Here is a 23,110-nt window from a genome sequence, read left to right as displayed (position 1 = left end):
TAGTTGTCATTTCTCGCAAAAGAGGACATGCTCAGATTTTATACTCTGATTTTATACAAAACCCAATCAACATCCAGGTTAGGACTACAGTGGCTTGGAGCTGACAGAGACCAGAGGCCATCGGCTCACCAGCGAGGTGAAGGGCCTTGGCCTGTGGCAGAGGGAAGACTTCAGGTCGAGATGTGGCAATGCCTTATTTAGGGCGCTCACCACGGCACCATCCTGCCCTGCACCCTGATGCTGTCTCACTTTTGGTGAAAAAAAAAAAAAAAAATTCCTTCCGAAGTTTTGAGAAAGGCGCGATATTGGTTCAAGTGTCATCAAATAAGTTAAAACAGTAAAAACAACCCATGGTCCACACCTGAAGATGCTCTCAGACAACTCACTCGGCCAGGCCATGCCCAGCCATGCAGACGGGGGCAGGAGTCCTTGGAAAGGAGGGGACCAGGGCTTTGCTGCAGGCATAGGCTTGCGGATGTGCATGAGCCGTGGCTCTCCCTTCTGGGGAGGTGGGGGGCAAATTACACGTACCCCACAAAGCATAATTTTCATGGTACAGCTCTATCTTGAGGGTTAAATGGGCTTCGGTAGGCTAATTATCACCGATCTCGCTGAAGAATCTGCACGTGTATAACGCAGTTCATGATTCCTGCTGGCTGTCAGCCTGCAGGTCATCCTTAAAAGCAAGCAAATAGCACATTTCTGCAAAGAGTACCAAAGAGCTTCTGCAGGGTCAGAAAAGCAGCCTCTACCAAAGGCCAAAAATGGATGTGACAGACCCCAAGAATCAGTGCCTCCACACTTCCTGCTCCTTTACCAAACCCTACACGGTCCTGACCGTCCCAGAGTCTCAAGCTGCGCTATATACATATCTTTCTTGTCTCTCTGTGAAGCTATTTATATTTCATTAAAACGTCAGTGCGGTAAATCAGCTTAAGCTCTTACTAGGTACGGAAATGAAACCAGGAAAGAAGAAATTGAAACCGCTAATCTGTAAGCCATGGGCTGTCTCTGAATGGCAATGAAAATAAGGATTCTGTGTACCGCTTTCCTCAAAGGTTAAGACTATTCTGGGCAGTGTCTGAATTGAGAAAGATATGGTAGGAACACATTTTATTGTATACATATTGTATGAGTGTGTGTGTGTGTGTGTGTGTGTGTGTGTGTGTGTGTGTGGTGTGTGTGGGGTGTGTGAGTCTGTGTGTGGTGTGTGTGTGGTGTGTGGGTGGGTGGGTGTGGTGTGTGTGTGTGTGCGTGTGTGTGGGGTGTGTGTGTGTGGTGTGTGAGTGTGTGTGTGGTGTGTGAGAGTGTGTGTGTGTGTGGTGTGTGGTGTGTGTGTGGTGTGTGAGAGTATGTGTGTGTGTGGTGTGTGAGAGTGTGTCTGGTGTGTGAGTGTGTGTGTGTGTGGTGTGTGTGGTGTGTGTGTGTGTGTGTGTGTGTGTGTGTGTGTGTGTGTGTTGGAAAGTCTAGATCTCTTTAGCCCTGGAGCATTCTGGGTGGTATCTTTATTTCGACTTTGCCCCCTAATCTTCTGAAGTCTGGTTTCAGAAGGTGGAGGTTTTCAGCAAAAACTTAAGGAGGCTTACTTTAAAATAAAGTTTAAGAAATAGATTGACAGAAATCAGGAAAATATACACTGAATAAACGTCAAGATCCTGTTAGAAAGTAGGTGTGTGGTCCAGGCATCCTACAATTATTAGAACTGAGCTGTTTATTAGTTTTAGAGCTTCTTGACAACCAAGAAAAAGGGGAGAAGACTCAGGCCAACGATGTGTCTTGAAAAGGTATTTTCATTCCCTTGGGAAAGCAGCACAGAAAACAAAGTAAATAACCCCAAAATACTACTGTCACTTAAGATCGGAAGAAATTCATTCAATAACTAGAACCTACTGTGTGCCAAGCGCTGGGCCTGGCAGCCGACAGGTCAGGGTTATAATCTCCAGCGACAGCAGGGACTGACTATATTCTATCACGCGGGCTGAGCAGGTTCCTATGGCCTAGCAGATCAATCATTGGGCTGGTAGGGTTGATAATACTTTTGTGAAATTAAGGAACCAAATCAAGTCTCTCACCTAAAGGGATGACCAACGTGTCCCGAAGAGAGAAAGAGGTCAGTAGAAAACAATTCTGGACCTCTTTAACCTTTTAAAGCACATTAATTAATGGGTGACAGAAACACCAAGATCCACACCAAAAAAAAAAAAAAAAAAAAGAGGGGTGACATTATTCTAATTTAGAAGATACTCAAGGCAATAGTTTCAACCAGGAAAGCCTGGTTGAAAAATCTCAACATGTCACAATGAAAACTTTACCTTTGAGCAACACAGCTTTCTGCTAAGCAACCCAAAGTTTAGTTAGACAGTTTATTCTAAGTTACTACAATTTTAAAGCTATAATGGAATTAATGGCTATCAAGCAATAAGGTTTTGGATACCATCTGCTCACATAATGGGATTAGTTTTAGACTAGATCATTTGAAGCCACTCTTTCTAATTGGATGGCTACCAGAATCAAGGCTCCTGTCCAGTAATGGATAGGATGTGAAAATAAGACCATCTAATCAGCAGAAAGATGATATAATATTTCTGAGGAGGCAATGATGGGGTTGAATCGTGGTTTTATTACTTACTGGCTCCATGATCAGGGCAATTTACTTAATGTCTCTGTCCTTGGTTTCCCTCTGTGTAAACAAGGGCAGTGACGTTACCTACCTGGAAGGGGGCAGTGAGCATTAAATGAGTTAATATATACTGCTGAAAATGCTGTCTGGCTCTGATGTTAGTGCTGATTACAGTTTTAATTTTTACTATTGTAATTTAAGTAAACATCCCTTTGTTTCTACTTGCTTTTTCTATGCATTTTTACACTGCTGACATTATAGTCTATGAATCCCATTTATTTTCCCACTAATCAAACCAGTGATTTCTCCAAGTCATTAAACATTATAAGCATATAGCCGCTGTATGTATTTAGAGACAATCATTCTAGTCCTGAAACTATCCAGACATTAGTATCTTTAACCCTCCTTTCAATGATTCCTTTTCGCATCACACATTACATCTAGGGGAAAAGAATGGATTATTTTGGGGGCTAGAAAGATGTGAGCTTATGTGCTCAATAGAGAAGATATGGAAGAAATAAACTCACAATAGAAGATCTGTGAAAACGTACAGAACTACTGTAGACAGAGTTTTTGTTTGTTTGTGTTTAATAATACACAGAGAGCCGTTCCTGCATGTTGATAACACAGGAAGGAGGACAGGATGTCAGGGTAAGATGCAGAGTAGCCCGGTGCACTTGAGATGAACTGGACATTCCACCCCTGTCCTCAGCTTGAATGTGTGATCACAAGGAAGTGCTGAAGAGGGATTTATGGGCATTTTTTTTTCAGTGCTGCAGAGATTCCCCATCAGGGTTTCCACGTACCATTAACTATTTATTGTCCAAAGACAAGAAGACTGTCTGAAATTCTAATCCATACACTTAATATTCTTCTTCTTCCTGAAATCTTCTGTTCTTTTTCCAGTGATGTGGTTACAGCGATATATACATATTTTCTGTCTATAATGCATTCTACTCCAAAGAAAGATAGCAGGCTCCAATTTATGCCTCAAATGAAAACTAAAAGCACTTCAAAGAAGTCAAATAGATCTCCTTTTGGAATCCCATTGTTAGGTGGTGCCTCTCTCCTCTCTCCCTGCCCAAACTTTCCCATCTCTAAAATGGAGCACATTCCATTCTTTGTGACAAACTTATAAAAATTACAATAACAACCCCCGCCTGTCAAAACAACTTAAAAAAAAAAAAAAGAAGTCAGTTGTGGTTACTGTAAATAATAAAGAACTTACAGCTACCTATGCAATGATTTTTACCCATGTGAAACCTATTTCTTTAAATAAATGTTTTTTTAGATGGCATAAAGGGCTACAAATGAGTCAGTTACTAAATTCATTATTTTATAAACTTTGGAGGGAACGCCAACCACATCACAGAACTGGGAGCTGGACTAACCATATGCGACTTGGAGAACTGACCTGTTGCAGAAGAGTCCTTGTTATAATTATTTTCAGGCCCAAACAAAAACCCGTCTCTTAATATGAGCAAGTACTTGGGATTTACACTTCAGGGAGAACTTTTCACATATCATTGTGATTTTATAGCTTTGATGGCAAGTTAACTCTTTGCCACCTGTAAGCAGACTGAGCCGCTCCACAAAAAGAAAGAGCAAAGAGAGTGGAAACCCGGGTTACTGGTCCCCGTGGGCTTATAATACCTGCGATAGAGCCGCAAACATGCTGAAAATAGAGGATTCTAACGGGTTGGAAATATTTGTGCAAGCTCGACAAATTACGCATGGTGTCTCAGACAGAGAAGAGATTACTTCCTTTATTTTTAGGAGAATTCTCTTTGTTTGTGTAATGTAGCTTGAAACAACTTTAAAAGCCTCTGACCTGCAGCGAATCACGGTCCATTCAGAAACCAAATTATTGAGGCTTAATGGCTAAATGGACACAGAAATAGTATTTCACTACAGGCGACCACATAGAGTGCAGAAACAACTCATTTGTCTCCAGACACAGCCTGGAGCTGCCCCTTTTGACACTTCTGGCTTTCCTGGTTACCTAGTACAAGGTCCATCCTGGAACAAGGGCTCACCAGCCCGGGCAAGGGAAACTGCTGGATGTTTTGCTTTTCTGCCTCAAAGGCAATGAAGAAGGACCCGGAGACCTTGTGTTGTGGCCATGCAGGAGGTGGCCCTGCCCACGCCCAGGGACAACCGTTCACACTTACAACTGTGAAGGGCCCCCTGGGGCTGTCAAGGCAGAGGCCTTGGAAGGATCTTATTACATCCTCCCATTGGGTAAGGGCTCCCTCCCACTTCCTTCAGGGTCAAGTTCAACTCCCAACTACAGGGCCTAAGGCCATCTGCAGTCACGTGCCTGCCCACTGCTCCATCTGGAATGATTTCCCCCTACACGCTGCCCTTTTTCAGGACACCAGGGGCACTTCCAGGCAGGTTCTCTGCATGGCCGTCCCTTTCCTCAGGAGAAGCGAGCACCCCTTCCCCGTGTCTCTTTACAACCTGGCACCTTCAACACTTTGCTTGGATCTATTCGTCCGTCAGCACTAAGCATCCAGGGCAGGGACTGGGTGTCTCCCGTCTCGGGTCACCCAGTGTATAGTGCCTATCAGACAGGCAACAATGTTTTGAATTGGAAGGGAACTCGGAGATTGTGTATCACCCGAATGTAAAAAAAAGTCTCCATGTTTTTGCTCTGGCCTCTCTCTCCTGAGCTCCAAAAACGAATTTCTAACTGGCTGGTGGAGGACATATATGACAGGGAAATCCGACATGCACCTCAAACAACACGGCACTCCCAGTCACCTCCACTGAAACACCAGCGTGCTCTTTGTGCGCCCTTCCCTCCAGGTCCTCAGGATTTTCTGTGACTCCTAGTGGTCTCCTGGCCACACACCATCCTCTCCATTTCTACCATTATTGCCCCCGTCCTGGGTCTACCACGTGCACTCAAGGGCTCCTGACCTGTCTCGACTTCCTTCAGGTGACTGATGCCAGGTGGTCCTCCACCCACAAAACCTCAAACGTCCTAGTGTGCCCCAGTATGTTACTCAAGGCCCTCATCTCTATCCCACCTTCCCAGCCTACCCAAAGACCCAGTGTGACCTTGGCTTTCTTTGAGGTTTTACTGCATGGATCATTTATGCCTTCCTTGTGGCAAGCAAACTGCACAAACCATTTGCTTGAATTTCCTGGTGTTGATGCTCTATTATCCAAGCATCCTGCTGTCCCCTGGAGGGTGGCACCACCTTTTACGCTTTGTTATATGTCTCAGTGTGCAGCACACACAGCATCGGGAATACACACTGACTGACCTACTGCAAAGAAAATATCAAGGGCTTCCCTGGTGGCGCAGTGGTTGAGAGTCCGCCTGCCAATGCAGGGGACACGGGTTCGAGCCCCGGTCCGGGAAGATCCCACATGCCGCGGAGCGGCCGGGCCCGTGAGCCACAACTACTGAGCCTGCGCGTCCGGAGCCTGTGCTCCGCAACAAGAGCGGCCACGATGGTGAGAGGTCCGCGCACTGCAATGAAGAGTGGACCCTGCTTGCCACAAGTAGAGAAAGCCCTCGCGCAGAAACTAAGACCCAACACAGCCAAAAAAAAAAAAAAAAAAAAAAATATATATATATATATGTGTGTGTGTGTATATATATATATATATTTTAAACATCTTTATTGGAGTATAATTACTTTACAATGGTGTGTTAGTTTCTGCTTTACAACAAAGTGAATCAGTTATACATATACATATGTTCCCATATCTCTTCCCTCTAAAAAAAAAAAAAGAAAATATCAAGATGTTCAAAATTTAAGTAATTCTTGTGCAAAGATCTCATAAACCTTAATATTCATGGGCACTAGAATCCTCCTTGGCCATTTATCATCACTTGGCTCACAGGGCTGGTTCGAGGGGTGATGAATGATTTAATCTATATAAAGCATTGGGAAGAGTGTCTGGCCTGTAGTAAGAACAGCTATTATTTATTATTATTACTACTATTATTATTCCCATTGAAATGAGGGCTGAGATTCATTAACACAAAATGTGACAAGCGGTTTCCACACAAACGGCCATATGCCAAGTGATACAGCTTGGTGGGATATTCGATCCATAAGTCCATATCTAAACACGTTAAGAAAAATATATTTAGACCTGATTTATAGCATTGCTGGTCAGTAACTGGTTTGAAAAGAAGGGCTACGGCACTGACCCCGAAAGGCTGGAGTTACGAGCAGATGAGATAGGTGGGCATTTGAGCCTGTCCCCTTAGTTTCTCACCAGATGTGCTTTTCCAGACGGGGACTTGAGTGGAGATCCTGACACAGTGAGGTCACGTGGGCGGAGGACACCTTAAGGATCACCGTGCCCTCCGCGCAGCTGGCTGAACCCCTCCCACTGGGTTGGCTCAGCCGTATGTTCTACACTGGATTCCCCAATGCGGACAGATCAAGGGAACCAAAGGCAGGGTCTCTACCCTGGGGAGGCCTGGATTAACAGAAGACACTGGGTAAGGCGACTTGATAAAGGGAAGGACACCCACAGGAAATAAGTGCAAGAGATCTTAGCTGGGTAGAGCTGGCAGCACAAAGGCAGAGGTGTGCTTGAGTGAGAAATGCAGTGTTGGGAGGTGAGTAGGGGGTCACAATGCCAGTCCTGGGGGAAGGTTCTGGAGTGAGTCAATATGTCTTCAGAGAAGAAATGCAGATAAATTTGAGAACTGGATGATGGATTTTGGAAAGTACAAAGAAGCATGGGGGTCACCCAGTGACTTTCACAGGCTTTACACTCCCCGGAGCTGATTCTTGGGGTTGGGTTAAGTCTCAAACAGGAGACTAACTTACACTATGGATTCAGCTTGTATTCTCAGCCCTAGGTTTCCCCCTCAGCAGAATGGTCAAGGACATACGTAACACAGGCTCCCCTGGAAATCCTTCCAGAAGGGTGGCAATGTGGCTATGAATTTTCATTCTGGGTCTTCCAGGGACTATATATATAAATACCTCTGTTTGATCACTTAACCCAACATAAATTATTTCTCTAATACCTACTTTATACTTGTTCCCTGATTTAATTAGATCTGGCTAGAGTCACTGGTATAAAATGTTTTTAATTTTCAATGATACCCAGAAAACAGCAGGGGGGAACCAACTTTTCCAAAAGCAGTATACCACAAATGTTTTACAGGGACATATACTATTTTTATTTTAACGTTTAATCTGATGTCCATGGGTGGATACTTTGATGAACACATACATAGTTAAGCCTGTGAACTGCTGTGAGTTCCAGATAATATCAACTATATTCCTCCCTCAAATTACAATCCCAGTTTGAAAGTGCCATATTTTTCTTCTAAATCTAGCTTTTCTTCTTCTTCATTCATTCCCACCAAATGCTCAAACTGACTCTGAGGGTGGCCCAGTTATTTAATTTGAAAGCTGGTATTTTGGTTTGTATTAATTTTATTTCCCTTTCTCAAACTGCTTAGCTGCTTCTGACTATTTGCCTCTTAGTAAAGGCTAGGATAACAAAGTAAACGAATGCAACAAAGAGGCATAGAATAGAGAGAAGTGCCATGAGTACCAGATACGTTTATGGATGTCTTTCTGACTTGCGTATATCTTGATTGGCAATTTTATGCTCTGAATCCAAACTACTAAATGTGGCAGGAAACAAGTAGGCTAGAGATGGAAGGGGAAGAGGAATGGGCCAATTTCATCAATCCCTACAGAAAACAAAAGGTCAATATCCTGATGGTAGGGGTGGGCACTTAAGCATCACAAGTACCCTTTTCTAGGTTTATAGAAAGGAAGAAAGACAGAGCCTACACATAGGGATTACTAGTGGTAGGTTAAAAACTTAACCCAATTAAAAAAAAATTAACTCACTAACAGAAATATCTGGTAACATTATTACTCAGCGCGTTTCCCTGGCTGAGGCTGATTTCATTTGAAGTAATTTTATATTTATGCTAAAAATATATAGCATTGGGCTTCCCTGGTGGCGCAGTGGTTGAGAATCCGCCTGCCAGTGCAGGGGACATGGGTTCGACGCCTGGTCTGGCAAGATCCTACATGCCACAGAGCAAGTAAGCCCATGCACCACAACTACTGAGCTTGCGCTCTAGAGCCCACAGGCCACAACTACTGAGCCTGCGTGCCGCAACTATCGAAGCCTGCGTGCCTAGAGCCCGTGCTCCGCAACGAGAGAAGCCATAGCGATGAGAAGCCCTCGCGCTGCAACGAAGAGTAGCCCCCGCTCGCCGCAACTAGGGAAAGCCCGCGCACAGCAACGAAGACCCAGAGCAGCCAAAAATAAAAATAAATAAAATTTTAAAACCCACATTATTAGAAAAAACAACAACAACATGAGCATCAAACTCAGGGAGAAAAGGTCATTGAAACGAATGGACTAGACCTAGATAACAGTATGTGGTAGAGCGGCAAACATTTTCCTGCGTCGCAAAGCTTCCTGTGTCTCATCAATCTGATCAAGAGTTTCTGGAAATCGAGAATGCTGCTGGTCACTTTCTTTTCGCTGAAACATGCCATACTGAAAAGGCAGGGACGAGTTCTCTCCTGCTGGACAGACACACGTGTGCCTCTCCTCAGGACACCGGGAAGGGGGCGTGGTCACAAAGCAACTGGGCCACTTGCTGTAGCCACGTCAGGGTAAGAGGAAGCGAGGGATGCCTGCTCCAGAGCAAGGACACGTTTGGGAGAAAGAAGGAAATTCTGATGTAGAGATAAGAAGAGTAGTGGGAGAGAGACCCAAGCGGGGCGGAGAAGAGGAACCCGACCAGGTCCACACACATGGGGTGAAAGGACATAGCGATACAAAGAAAGTGAGGCGAGATGGGGAGGGGAGGCTTGCGGGCAGTGGGTGCAGCGAGTCTGGATTATTTCAAACTAATCACAGAGATTTCAGGTGTCAGGTTAGCTGGGGCCAGGGAACATGGGAGTTAGAAAGGTCACTTGCAGAGACTTAAAAAAAATAAGCTAAGAGTTTCTTTATTTGTCGGGGGGTGGGTTGTGTGTGGGGGGAAAGTAAGGCAAGAGGAGAGTGAGGGAAAGGAGAGAGGAGGAGTGGATGATTTTGCAGGAAATATGCCCACTGATGAACTTCTGACAGACTTTCTGTGTGATCCCACAGGACAGGAAGCTCTTTACAACACGACTGCTTAGACATCTCATTTAAAGGCAGCTTGTGGGGGGACTTCCCTGGTGGCGCAGTGGTGAAGAATCCACCTGCCAATGCAGGGGACACGGGTTCGAGCCCTGGTCCAGGCAGATCCCACATGCCGCGGAGCAGCTAAGCTGGTGCGCCACAACTACTGAGCCTGTGCTCTAAAGCCCACGTGCCACAACTACTGAAGCCTGCTCGCCGAGGGCCCGTGCTCTGCAACGAGAAGCCACCCAATGAGAAGCCCGCGCACCGCAATGAAGAGTAGCGCCCACTCGCCACAACTAGAGAAAGCCCTCGCACAGCAACGAAGACCCAACGCAGCCCAAAATAAAATAAATAAATACATTTATTTAAAAAAATAAACGCAGCTTGAGGAGTGAGTGTGTGTACCTGGCCGTGAATCTCTGGAAGATGTGAGGAGTAGTGCACTGGGTTGAAACCTACAAGGTCTGAATTAATTCATGCCTAACCAAGTGGACTGAGTTTATAACTATGCATCCCTGAGTAGGGTCGGTGTGCCAGGAGGAAATCATCTCCCCACTGGGCTGCAGAATAACTTCATCACTGACCTGAATCGGATGCAGCGGAAACAAAACATTCAGTACATACTTTTACAGGAGAGGGAGGAGAACGGAAAACAAAGTGAGCTTAACTGAAATGTGAGAAAGAAAACGGCAATGGCTTGGCTGGGTGGGGCCCCACTTTGCTCTTTCACTGGCCCCCATTCCCCGCAGACCAGGAACTCTCCACCCAGCATTCGCTGTGGATGACATCACTGATTTCCCAAACACGCTCCAGCAGTTTCCTGCTTTCCAGAGTCAAGCCAAGTGAGGCTGTCAGTGGGGCACCTGGGTAGAGATGTGGCCAGGTCAGGGCACAGAGTGGAAACGAAGGCCCCACCAGGGCCCGTTTGCTCGTTCGATGAGCCGCTTGTTTTACTGCTGATTTTCCAGTCCCCTTTCCTTGGACAGATTTCCGTGCTCTGATGGGGCCAGCCCAGACCAGTCATGGCATGTACACACATTCAGTGCCCGGGATCACACGGTCTGTTCCAGAAAGAGCACAGGGATAAAGTGAAGTGTGTAGAAGGGACAGGGGAGCTGCCCAGTGAGAATCACTGCTCCAGACGGACGGGGAGCTCTGACGCACTGCATCTTACAGCCCGCAGCCTAGATGCTTCTCTCTCCCCATAGGTCTGTGAGGCCAAAGCACTAGGATTCTCTCTACTGTTTCAAGTAGCCACTGTGTCCCCCAGAAAGGCTCTAACTGGCACCGAACACCATGTAAACGCTGTAGGAAGTCTTAATCCCTTCAGGGTAAACTGCAGGATGGCTTAAGCCCAAGATTCCAGCTCATATTCTTGTCCTTAATAACCATTAGGTCCTAATTTTGTGTCCTAAGTTTGTCAATAAAGAAGACTTCATGTTCAAGAGGACTTCTCAGTTCTCCTAAGGAGCCAGTCTCATTGCCTCACGTGGTATCAAAGGAAAATAGTCCGATACACCAAAAACTACCTTCAGATGAACTTCTGCTAGGAATTCACACTTGGTTGGACACCTCTCCAAGCCAACTGTTCTGACAACGCGTCACTGTGTGAGGAAGCCCCGCAAGAAAACAAATTAACATGGAAAAAGCGATCTTGCATTTCCTTAGCAGAATTTGGGGCCAGCAAACATCTGACGAGACTCGACAAACCATACTCAGCAGTGCACTTCTTAGAGGAACATTCCAGCTCGTTTGTCTATTCTTTGGTGTCCCAATTTTCAGGTGTTAAAACACTACAAGACAGCCAGGAAGGGAAAGATGACTCTACCAGCCTAATTCCGCCCGCCATACATGTACTCTGACTCCCCTGCAACTAACTGGCCCTGGCTAAACATTTCCCCAAGTACTTTCAGTTTACCATTTCTCTATTTATTGTATTTTCATGTTATGAAAGTGACATATACTTGATGCAGTAATTTGAAGTAAGCAGAAAAGTAAAGAAAAGAAGCTGTTCATAATAATATCACAGCCCCCTGTCAACATTTTGGTGTCTTTTTAGTCATTTCTATATGGAATGTAATTTACTTCCCAATAATGTTAATTTCATAAACTTTGCTTACATATTAATGTTTTTATGTCACGAAATTTATGTCAAATGATTAAACAGCCCTGATAAATTATAAAAACCTAAAGACAATATCAAAGCAATGGGACCACCAGACAAAGACCACCTGCTAAATTGGGGAAACGGCGGAGAATGAGATTGTTTTGGAGAAGTTTTATAAGTTATGAGATTTATTGAGCGCTCTAAACCATAAGCTTTGAAAGAATTTTTGGAAACTTAACAGGGTAATCTGTAGAATATAGGGTTGGAAAATCTTAAAAACAGTCTGCTCTTTTCTCCCCACATCAAAGATCTGGATTTGCTAAACTATTTCTTACAAGGAGATGTACTAAGTGGTGGTGTGTTGGTCAAGGATTTTATATGCTTTTGTAGCTTTCAATAATATAATGGAAAGAATATACAAGAATAATGTCATTAAAGAGAGGTAAGGATACACACGGAGCTTAGTAGGAATGAAGATATTTTAGGAAGGAAAAATGAAATAGAAAACACCGCCAGTGCACGTAAGGATGGGGCAAATGTCTTAGGATGGCCCTAGCTGAGGAACCCGTGTACGACTGGGTGCTTCTATAAAAACAGCACCAGGAAGTGAAATGTACTGGTAAAGTGTCTACACCAACTGGAGGTCACAAATTGGTGATCAACTCCAATTAAAGCAGTAACTAAATAAAACATGATGAAATCATTCAGTGGTAGAAAACTCTGGCCTATAAGTAAGGATGAAAGGTAAAAGTAAATATTTAGAAAACTAAATCTGGAGGGGGAAAAAACCGGACTCTCCAGCACTTCACCGTGCGATCTCCCAAAGTCAGCAAAGCTGGAGATGTTTACTGTTTGAGGAGGGACATGCTTGTGTTGAGATCCTCCACTTTTAGACCTACTAGGTAGCCAGGAGGGCGGGCCTCCCCTGAGGACACACCAGAGGGATTTCTCCTTTTCTATAAAGCCCACGGTGTTCTGCACGTGTATGACTTTATTTGCCAGCATCTGCCATAAGGCCCCTCAGGAGAGGACTGGAGCTTGTTCACCTCCATGTGGTTTACAGCACCCTCCCACCCGACAGGTATAAATGAATGCATGAATGAATGAACGAGCAATGCAGAAAAACTGAGGGGCTTTCTGATTTTGAGGTCTCGGTTTGGGCTTTCTTCCTGGAGGGGAGAGACGGATGTGTGCTTCAGAGGCACTCAAGTAAGCCCGTGTTGAGTCAGGGTGATTCATCAGGCTAGAATTTTCCCACCTGCAGGAGCCAGTCCCCCCAGTGTCCCCAGGCCCCTTTGCCTCGGTCAACTCAGCAGGAAATTACTACACTGTGTCTCCCACATGGCTGATGAATCTTAGAAGCATTCTCACAGACTGTGGCAGGGCCCCGGACGGGGTCAAGTAAAAGTAAATACCAGCCCTTATTAGGCGATCCCGGCCTCCTGCGGTGCGTTTGCCCCGGACACCAGCGGCTTCCTGCTCTGTCACAGAAAGCAGACCGCAGGTCACTGCCTCCACGTGATGCTTCCTGACCTCCAGGAACTTCTTCCTTCCTCGATCCTCACAAGATTGTTTTGGAGGATTTTACCGCGGGGCCCTGCCGCTTCCGGCTCCACCCGGGGGTGGAGGCACGGGACCTCCTCAGGGAACCCAGGCAGCCGGAGGCCACCCCTCGAGGACTGCTCACACCTTCATTTTCTAACTACTAGTCAGGCGTCAAGGAGGAGAAGGGAGATGGAGGGATGGACTAGTGGTCATGCGCACACACCAGCTGTGGCTGACGGAATCCTGGCTTTCCAGAAATGGGCTTACAAGGCTGTGGATGTGAGGGTATTAGTTGAGGTGGGAGGAGACTCACAGCATCTATTTGCTTAGTGACCCCACAGATTTAAAATTATGATTGGTATTTAATGACTCTTAAATGCTCAGATACCCAGAAGGTTGCATTTATTGACTCACAATTTGTACACCAAACCATTTTGTCTCTGTTAATTCCCTTCTATCTACCTTTACTAGCTGCCTAAAGTGGAGAAAGCCGCTTTACCGGGGGCTCCCCACGGCATGGAGCACTGGGCCACGTGCACGTTCCCTGAATGAATGAATGAATTTGTTGGGAGAACGACTGTCGCGTTTCAAATCTGTGTAGGACAAGACAGGGCAGATCAGGAACTCGGCGAATTCCCTCCTCAGTTGTGTCCACTGTTCCATGCTCTTTGGGACCCTCGTGGCCGCTTGTCCCTGGTCCCTCTGGGCGGGTACTACCCGGCTGTGCTCTGCTAAGCAAAGGCCTTCATGCACTGAAGACCAGATCTTTGGCCCTGAGGGGCTGCCATCAGAGAGGCCATTCTAAGGAATATAAAGCAAGCTCTCCTCGTGTTTTTGTTAACTGAGGTAGGATTACATGATACTCAATAAATTTTACCCTTTAAAAATGTGTAGGTTGGGCTTCCCTGGTGGCGCAGTGGTTGAGAGTCCGCCTGCCGATGCGGGGGACGCGGGTTCGTGCCCCGGTCTGGGAAGATCCCACGTGCCGCGGAGCGGCTGGGCCCGTGAGCCGTGGCCGCTGAGCCTGCGCGTCCGGAGCCTGTGCTCCGCAACGGGAGGGGCCACAACAGTGAGAGGCTCGCGTACCGCAAAAACAACAAAAAAAAGTGTAGGTCTATGAGTTTTGACACATGTATACAGTCATGGATCCACCATCACAATTAAAATAGGTCCCCAACGCCCAGGCCACGGAACGGTATCAGTCCGCGGCCTGTTAGGAACCCGGCCGCACAGCAGGAGGTGAGCGGCAAGGCAGCGAGTGAAGCTTCATCCGCGGCTCCCCATCGCTTCCCATCGCTCGCGCTACCGCCTGAAACATCCCCCTTCCCCCATCCGTGGAAAAACTGTCTTCCATGAAACTGGTCCCTGGTGCCAAAAAGGTTGGGGACCGCTGATATAGAGTATTTCCATCACCCACAAAAGGTCGCTGGTGCCCCTCTGCAATCTGTCCCCTCCCCCGCTCTGCCCCCTGGACCACAGATCTGAATCTTTTTTCCCCTTCAGTTGCACCTTTTCTAAAATTACCATTCAGAACCTTCTCTCTCTCCCAGCACCGCTGCTATGCCTCCCTCAATGGGAAACCCCACCGCCAGCTCCCGTGGTTACTCTCTGGTCTCCCCGTGCCGCCTACGATGGTTCTGCCCAGACCCTCGAGGGCTCCTGTTACCCCGCTGGCTCTGGAAACATGGCTGTTTTCCTAGTACCGTCCTTTACCGGTTATTTCTCTCATGCATATCCTTGCTTCTCCCCTGTGTCCACCCTCGTGTATATTCTTAAAGCTCTCAGGGCCTTCTTCCTGCCTGTTCCTTTCTTCTGAGTGTTGTGTCTGTGTTTCTCATGGATTCACAGACCATTTTATAGATCCTATGAGCCCTTTCAGCTCTCTACGTCCTGGCCAGACGCATTTCTGGCCCTGCCCATCTGTCTTCTTGACTGTGTTCCTTCCACAACAGATAGCATCACCATCTACACTCAGGCTAGAAGTGTCCCTCCCCCCGAGCCCCACGTGCAGGTGGCTACCTTCAAAATATACCTCGAATTCGTCTCTACTCCCCATATTTAATTCTACGGCTGCCATGCCAACCTTGATTACCTCTGGCCTCAGCCGATGTCTCCCTGGGTCTGGTTCTCTTTCCTCTAAACATTCTCCACATTGCTACCAGAGCTATTTTTCTAAAATATAAATCAGACATTTTTCTTTTCCAGTGGTGAGGACCCCGTGCTTTCACTTCTGAGGGCACACGTTCCATCCCTAGTGGGGGAACTAGGATCCCGCAAGCCACGTGGAGCGGCCAAAAAAAAAAAAAAAAGAGAGAGAGAGAGAGAAAGAATAAAAACCAGGCACGAAACCCACCTTACTGTAACTCCCCAGCGTGCATCGGATAAAATCCAAGGTCTTTAAGATGGCAGCTGAGATCCTTAACGGTTCGGCCTGGTGTTGCTACCCCAATCCCATTTCTCAGCTCTCAACCCCTGTCCAACTCCAGCCACACTGGACCACGCTGGGAAGGGTACCATGTATTTCTGTGCCTCTGAGTCAAAATTCACTGCTTCCCCAGTTCAGAGGCTGATTCTCTTTTTCTTCCACACACCCCCTGCCCCTAACCTGGGAAGAAACAGCTGCTGCCTCGCGTGTGCCCTGAGAGCATTTCGGATGCCAGCAGCAACACCACACCTACTGGATGCCTCCTAGTCTCTCTGTGCAGCGCAGGCATTAAGAATTCAAAAAACGCTTATTGAAAACGCTTTGCCCAATATCAGACGAAACGTGTAAACATGAGGGCAAGCAACTCTGCACTCATTATGCACTTTTTACCCATCCGCTGCTTAAACAACAGAGCCACATGGCTTATTTTAAAAATTGCTCTGTTTCCTGTTTGGACTTGGATCAGCTTGTAACAACAATGACAGCAACAGAGATGATCAAGATTTTTTTGTGCTGAATCTAATCCAGGAGTGTCCCATGATGAGAAGACAAACCCAGGGGAACCACCATATATCTCTGTGTGGCTATAATGAAGCATTTTATGTATTAAGCCTATCATCATGGATTTTAAGTGCTTTGATAAGCTTTCACTTCCGTGCGATCTCCCCTCTGCCCAAAGAGAAGCTTTGAAATAACAATAACCATCCCATAGCAACAATGTCCCATCACAACAAGGTCAAAAACGAGAACTCATGGGATTTGCTCATTTTCTTAGGCAGAGGTCCCCCCCCCCCTTAATGTGCTGACGAAGAGGTGAAGGCTGAAAGACTGATCTCCCCAGCCCTGGGGTGGGGGGCTGGTCCTGTCTCTTGGACATGGTGGTGGCCTCCATTTAACCCACCACAGAGAAGTCTTATCATTCTGAGGGCAGTGATGTGAAGATCCAGAAGCCCTGCACTAAGCCACCGCACCTCTTCAACAGCAGACTGGCTCCTCCCAAATTATTCTCTTCCATGTTCTATGAGGGGGGAATCGACTTTATGACTCAAGGGATCCTGAACATGGGATCTAAGGAAAAGAAAAATCCAAACCCTGATGGCAGGTGCATTTTCCACGGTGGAAGAGAGTATTTAGGAAAAGAGCAAATACTATTAAATTACTTCCCAAGACCCGATCTGTAAGGCGTTCCCAGAGCATAAGGATTTTAGGCATCATGACAAAACAGACTGGGGAAGGTTTCTGGAGGATGTTACACACTCACCGTTCCAACCAATGGGTAAATGAACCCAGCGCCTATGCTGGCCCGTACGTCACTGATGGGTAGAATGAAATCCTTGGGTACGCCTTTCTTGTCAGGTTGGTGAGACAGGGAAAGGTGGGTCTTAGCCATGCAGATGGGCAAATTTCCAAAACCCTGTAAGAAAGGAAAGGAAAGGTCTTCCTTGAGCATGAACGTTCATCTCCTGTCCTTGTTTGACCCGCACTCCACAGAATCCCCACGCGCAACAGTGCTTGTTACTGCTTGTTCGTTGAACAAGAAGATGGCACAAAAACTCATCTGCACGAGATCATCACCTGGCAAGCTGAGAGTGTCTAGTACTTATTTTGGATAATTCTTGTTACAGAAAGGCAGCATTATGTGTGTCTTTGAAGAAAAGGTGGTTATTTGCAGGCAAAGAGGCAGCAGCAGCGGCAGCTGTAGAAACCACTTTCTAAGGGTATTAATATCCGGCACTCAGAAAGGTAATCTGGAGAAAGGCTTTGTAACAAGGCTTTTAGTCCCGTTGTTCGCTCATTCTTAGAGGCTGTCAGGAAGCAAAGAGCCTCTTTGTGTTGTTTTATGAATCATGGCTATTTGATCTGTGATTACATTATATGAACTAAGATGAGGTCACTATTTAAGCCTCTTATTTTTAAGGACCAAAGGCGATGCCTGACCCAGAGTTCCAAAGGTGAAAGGGGAGGAAGTCACATGTGGGGTCTCACAAAAAGGACAGTGTCCTCGCTGCCTGGTCCCCATTAAGGGTACACAGTGCCTCCTTAGAGACTTTGCTAATTAACTGCAACCACATACTTGACGCGTAACTTTTAAGGAACATTCCCTTGGTGGACAGACAGAGATAAAAGGAATGCAATCTTCAGAGGTAACCCACACAGAATTTCTTGTGATTCAACCTAGAACTATTTGGAAGATTTCAGAGTACTATCAACTGGGGTTGGGGGTGGGGTGTTCCCTTTACTCTTAGATACAGATCAGAAATCTGCTGGGTGACGATCACAATTGCTCTACAGAAATGGTGCCCAGAATTTTGGGTTTCAGAGATCAATCAAATATTGAAATAACTTTTATGAACTGATATGGGTTTGCCAACTTAAAAGTTTGCCAGTAAGAATGTATTTTTAAAAAACCCAATATGCTATATATACCATCACCATAGTACTTCATAAAAGAAAGATTTTAAGCCTGAGAAAACATCAGGAAGGACCTAATATTAGAATCAATGAGAGTCCTTAAATAGCATTATTAAAAGCTTATTTAAAAAAAAAACACCTCATGACAATGACCTTATTTTACTCCTTTCATTGCACATGAGTGAAAATTTCACTGCAGAACAATGCCAGTGTGTACAGCAATGTTTGAGAATCATTTATTAAAAAGCACAAGCCAAGAGCATTCTAAGCTCTTGGAAAATCCTAAAAAGAAATGAATTGCTGACTATCTTACCAAACCTGGGCGAATACTCTGGCTAGTGCTGGTAGCATAGGACAAAATGTTAAATATGCTTTAAAAATAGAATTTAAGAAGCCACATGGCACAGGGAGATCAGCTCGGTGCTTTGTGACCACCTAGAGGGGTGGGATAGGGAGGGAGACGCAAGAGGGAAGAGATATGGGGATATGTGTATATGTATGGCTGATTCACTTTGTTGTAAAGCAGAAACTAGCACACCACTGTAAAGCAATTATACTCCACTAAAGATGTTAAAAACAAACAAACAAACATGTTATAGGTTAAAAAAAAATAGAATTTAGGAGTTGGGGGATTAAAAAAAATAGCTCAGTGATACTCATCATGAAGCTCTTTTGCCAGCAAGCTCTTGAAGAGCTCTGACTTCTATCTGATCGCAGCAAACCGGAGGGGGTGTTTGAGGCACATGGCCCCTTTGGTTAAGGTGGCCAAATACGCTGCAGTGGAGCCTATTCGACATAACCATTACAGGACTAGATTCCCGCTGCTGAATCTTGGCCATGTGCACGGCAGAAGGTGATGGAGCCTTCAGCCATCGTGGACAATCTCAGCACCAAGCCTATGAAGCACCTGTATAAGAAAGAATACCAAGCACCCCCAACTTTATGTGCTGCAGTTCTCTTTGACTGACCTGGCACCACGCTACCATTCTTAAGACAGTAAGAGGAAAAAGCACTACAGATTATTTAACTCTTGCCTCCACTGCTGCACATCCAAGAACAGTGTCAATGTTTCTGGCTGACTAGCAGGGGCTAAAGATCACACACACAGATAAACATGGACACCACCTATATCAGACAAATTTATAACCATAAAAGTCAATGATGTATGTACTCTCACCATAATTACAGTTAACGTCCTACCCAAGGACACTCATTCAATTTTTGTAGACCATAGAGTAAATTAAGCCAAGTTCAGCTGGTGGGACATACACCAGCTCTCAAGTCAAGGTGAATAATTTCAAAAGCCCAAGCTGGATTTTCCCCTCTAAATGCACAACTTTTACCTGTTCCGTGTAACGATCTATTTTGGACTGTGCCTCCGGAGAGAGTTCAATATCTTCGGCTCCATAGACAGCCTGGGCGATGGTTCTTATCTTTTCCACAATTGGAAGCTGGAAAAACACAAATGACAGCAAAATCGTTAATTTCAATCTGGTTAAAGAATTAAGGGAGAGCTTAGTGAGATTTTCTGTAATTGCTTAAAATTCACTACCAGATTCCCTCCTCATCAACTGTAGTATTTGAAGCAAACACTTCTCTTCTATCATCCTTAATGTCCTGAAATTTTCAGATCAGAGATCAACTAGCAAGTAAGAAGGCTTAGTTAGATGTTCAGCCAGTTCAGAGGCTGCTTATCTAGTTAAATCATTCTTATCCACTGCATCCTTTAAAAAAATGTAGTTTATACTATGCTTTTTAGTGATCTTTTAAGTCAGAACAAAAGTCTCCTAACTAAACAGTGCTGGTGTTTAAGTGGGTCTCAACTTGGGTTATATGACAGAAATGTAGCAGTTCTAAAGAACAAATTTTATTTATTTTTTTGGTGAGCAGGAATTGGTTGAGATTTTAATATAAATGCTAATGTGATCAAACACTTTACTGGAAAATCAGAGGTTGAACCTAGTGTCACTTTAGCAAATTATGAGACAACAGGGAGAATGGGAAAAATCTGAGAAGACTAGATATGGGCAAATAAGTGTGTGGGGAGGAGATGGAAAAATCTTCCACAATGTTGGATGCAACACTTGGATATAGGTCGCTAATAAAATACTAAAAGTGCTTCAGAAACAAGGATGGTTCATTAGGAAGGAATGTGCCATGGATAAAGTGATTCTTATTTCAAGCAAAGCATCTGACAAAACTGTTCCTAATTTCACTGTGGGTAGAAAACACATAGGCATAATGAAGATGGTTGGTGGATTTACTGTTCAGTGAAAGGCTGCTGGACCAAGTGCTGATGGAATGGATGTCAGCCCGGGGCAGAAGCCTCTCATGGCCCACTTCAAGGACTTTGCTGGGCAGTGGCAAATGGTACATTTGCATGAATTACTGCTGATATATACAGGAGGAGAGTTACCTAACCGGAGAAAATAAAAGCTAGCTCTGCTCTGCCAATCTGATAGTACCCCAAACTGCTTTAAAATGTATTTCTTATTACTATAGTTCTTATTACTGTAGAGTTGCTCTGTGGTCTGGTGCCGCCAGCCGCGGCGGGTCCTCAAAGTGCAGCAACAATCGACGAGAGGGGGTAGGGAACTGAACGCACCAGGGTATGGGATCAGCAGGGCACAAGCAACTGATGATTGCAAGGCAAGTTTAACAACAAAGTGTAGCCGTATATATACCCCTAAAGCAGGGAATTTGCTTAGTCACGCCTTATCGGCATCAGCTGGTTGATTGGCTTCTCGGCTTAGTCACGCCTTATCGGCATCAGCTGGTTGATTGGCTTCTCGGCTTCTCCCTCAAAGGCACCAATTTCCCCTCCAGGGTTGCTTTTCCTAGCTTTAGGGAACAACCAGGGACTCCCAGTAACTGAGCAGGTCCCTGGAGCGATTTGGCCAAAGGCCATCTCCTTTTTTACGTTCGTACCATAAAGTCCAGGATGCATACCAAGGAGAGTACAGTCCGGCCCTGAGGCTTATGAGGGTCTTAATGGTGCCTTCCTCAGAGGGCAATGCTCGCCACATTCCCCCCTCTTTTATTTTTTAAAGCTTGATAATGCAATTTCAACCCATACACCTCCTGACGAAGAGCAGCGAGACGGCCAACAATAAAGCGTAATAAACAAGGTAATGCAATTAACATCAACAATACACATGACCCCACGGTAATCAATACTGTGAGTCCATTTTGAAACCAAATGCATTGGATTTAACCACTGAGGCTGATCCAAGAGTCCTTGAATTAATTGTTGGGGCCCGTCTTCTTGTAGATGAGCTTCTTGAATTGCTTGTATTTCCGCATTAAGTTTTTGTATGTTCAAACTAATGTGTCCATCAGTCCATACACTTATTCCAATGAATCGTTTAGGTCTTTTTTTAAAGCTTCAGATAATTCTAGCCAAGCTTGCATGCTAGTACTATGATACCATGGTTCAGAAATATTTACAGGCAGCATTACATAGGAAGGTTGTTTTAACATCCTAACAGAAAAAGTTCCTTTCATAGGCAGAAGGCAAGTACTAAAAATACAATTCTGACAAGTTATATTATATCCTAAGGAACCAGAAGTAAACTCAATCTGTAAATCTCCTATTAGCAAGGCATATGAGGGTGTAACACAAGTAATAACCGGTTGATAAGAATAAGACAATGCAAACTTCCCCAAATCCCAATGCTTATAAAAAACCAAACTATTATCAGTATCAGAAACTGAAGAAATTAGAACGGTACCATTATTATAATTTAAGGTGCACCAGATTTGAGAATTCAAAATCAGATTGGGGAAAATCAGAAGGAAAAAAGGAGGAAACTTCAAACTTGTAACAGCTTTAACTACCTTTAAACTACGGCCGGCCAGTAAAGTCCCTTGTCCTCCTACATATATTTCAACACAAAAATAGTATCTTTACCAGTCTCATTCTTTCCATTTTTGTTATTGTTGCCCTGTGAAATCATTATTTCTAGAACAGCAAGAAGATGTAAAGCTTTCTCAGCTTGGTAGGTTAATATATACAGGTCTACGAACAAAAAACACACTGCTTGGGCAAATTTTTCTTCAAAAGGTTCTATGAACTGATAAAGTTTTTCACCAATGGATATGGCTTCTGTATACTGTCGGACATGATACAGGATGACTGCTTGATTGTAATACAACATACTGTTTTCAAGATCATCTAGTCCATCCATTTCTTCAACAGCCGAGTGCACCTGATTCTTCAACTGGTTAAGTGTCTGTCTTAAACTATCTGTTGTTGTCTGGTTACTTTTGAAAAACTCAGCTACTGCCGTATTCAAAATTATTTTATAATCGTCTTTGTTTATATATTGTAGGCAGGGAAGATGTTGCAGACAGACATCATAATTTCCAGCTGTAAAAGCCTGGAAAGCACTGGTGGACAACTCCTTCTCTTGATCAGTGATCTCAGGTCGCTTCTTGGATACTTCTTGTCCCATATTTTTTTACTTCTGACTATTGCCCCGAGTTACTATCAACTTTACTATGTGGCCACACTTTCACTCTTCACTCCGGGGATTCACCTACCGAGATTCAGATGTCCCTCTTGTCAGGTCCCTGTTCGGGCGCCACTTGCCGCCAGCCGCGGCGGGTCCTCAAAGTGCAGCAACAATCAACGAGAGGCGGTAGGGAACTGAACGCACCAAGGTATGGGATCAGAAGGACACAAGCAACTGATGATTGCAAGGGAAGTTCAACAACAAAGCGTAGCCGTATATATACCCCTAAAGCAGGGAATTTGCTTAGTCACGCCTTATCGGCATCAGCTCGCTGATTGGCTTCTCGGCTTAGTCACGCCTTATCGGCATCAGCTGGTTGATTGGCTTCTCAGCTTAGTCACGCCTTATCGGCATCA

At 45.0% G+C, this 23,110-nt stretch overlaps 1 protein-coding gene across 7 annotated transcripts in view; it reads right to left on the bottom strand.

Moving 5' to 3' along the window:
• Positions 1–23,110, bottom strand: part of MTHFD1L (methylenetetrahydrofolate dehydrogenase (NADP+ dependent) 1 like) — a 205,972-nt gene that overhangs the window by 34,236 nt on the left and 148,626 nt on the right. For all 7 annotated transcript variants that reach the window (XM_067011020.1, XM_067011018.1, XM_067011019.1 and 4 more), the window contains 2 exons: positions 19,584–19,691; positions 17,090–17,242 (listed from right to left, as the gene is read on the bottom strand). In XM_067011020.1, coding sequence (XP_066867121.1) covers positions 17,090–17,242; positions 19,584–19,691 — 261 coding nt within the window. The remainder of the gene's footprint in view (positions 1–17,089; positions 17,243–19,583; positions 19,692–23,110) is intronic.

Source organism: Kogia breviceps, chromosome 13 (assembly GCF_026419965.1).
Source record: "Kogia breviceps isolate mKogBre1 chromosome 13, mKogBre1 haplotype 1, whole genome shotgun sequence".
NCBI lineage: Eukaryota > Metazoa > Chordata > Mammalia > Artiodactyla > Physeteridae > Kogia > Kogia breviceps.
Note: the sequence above shows the minus strand (reverse complement) of the source record. Positions and strands in the feature narration are given on the sequence as shown.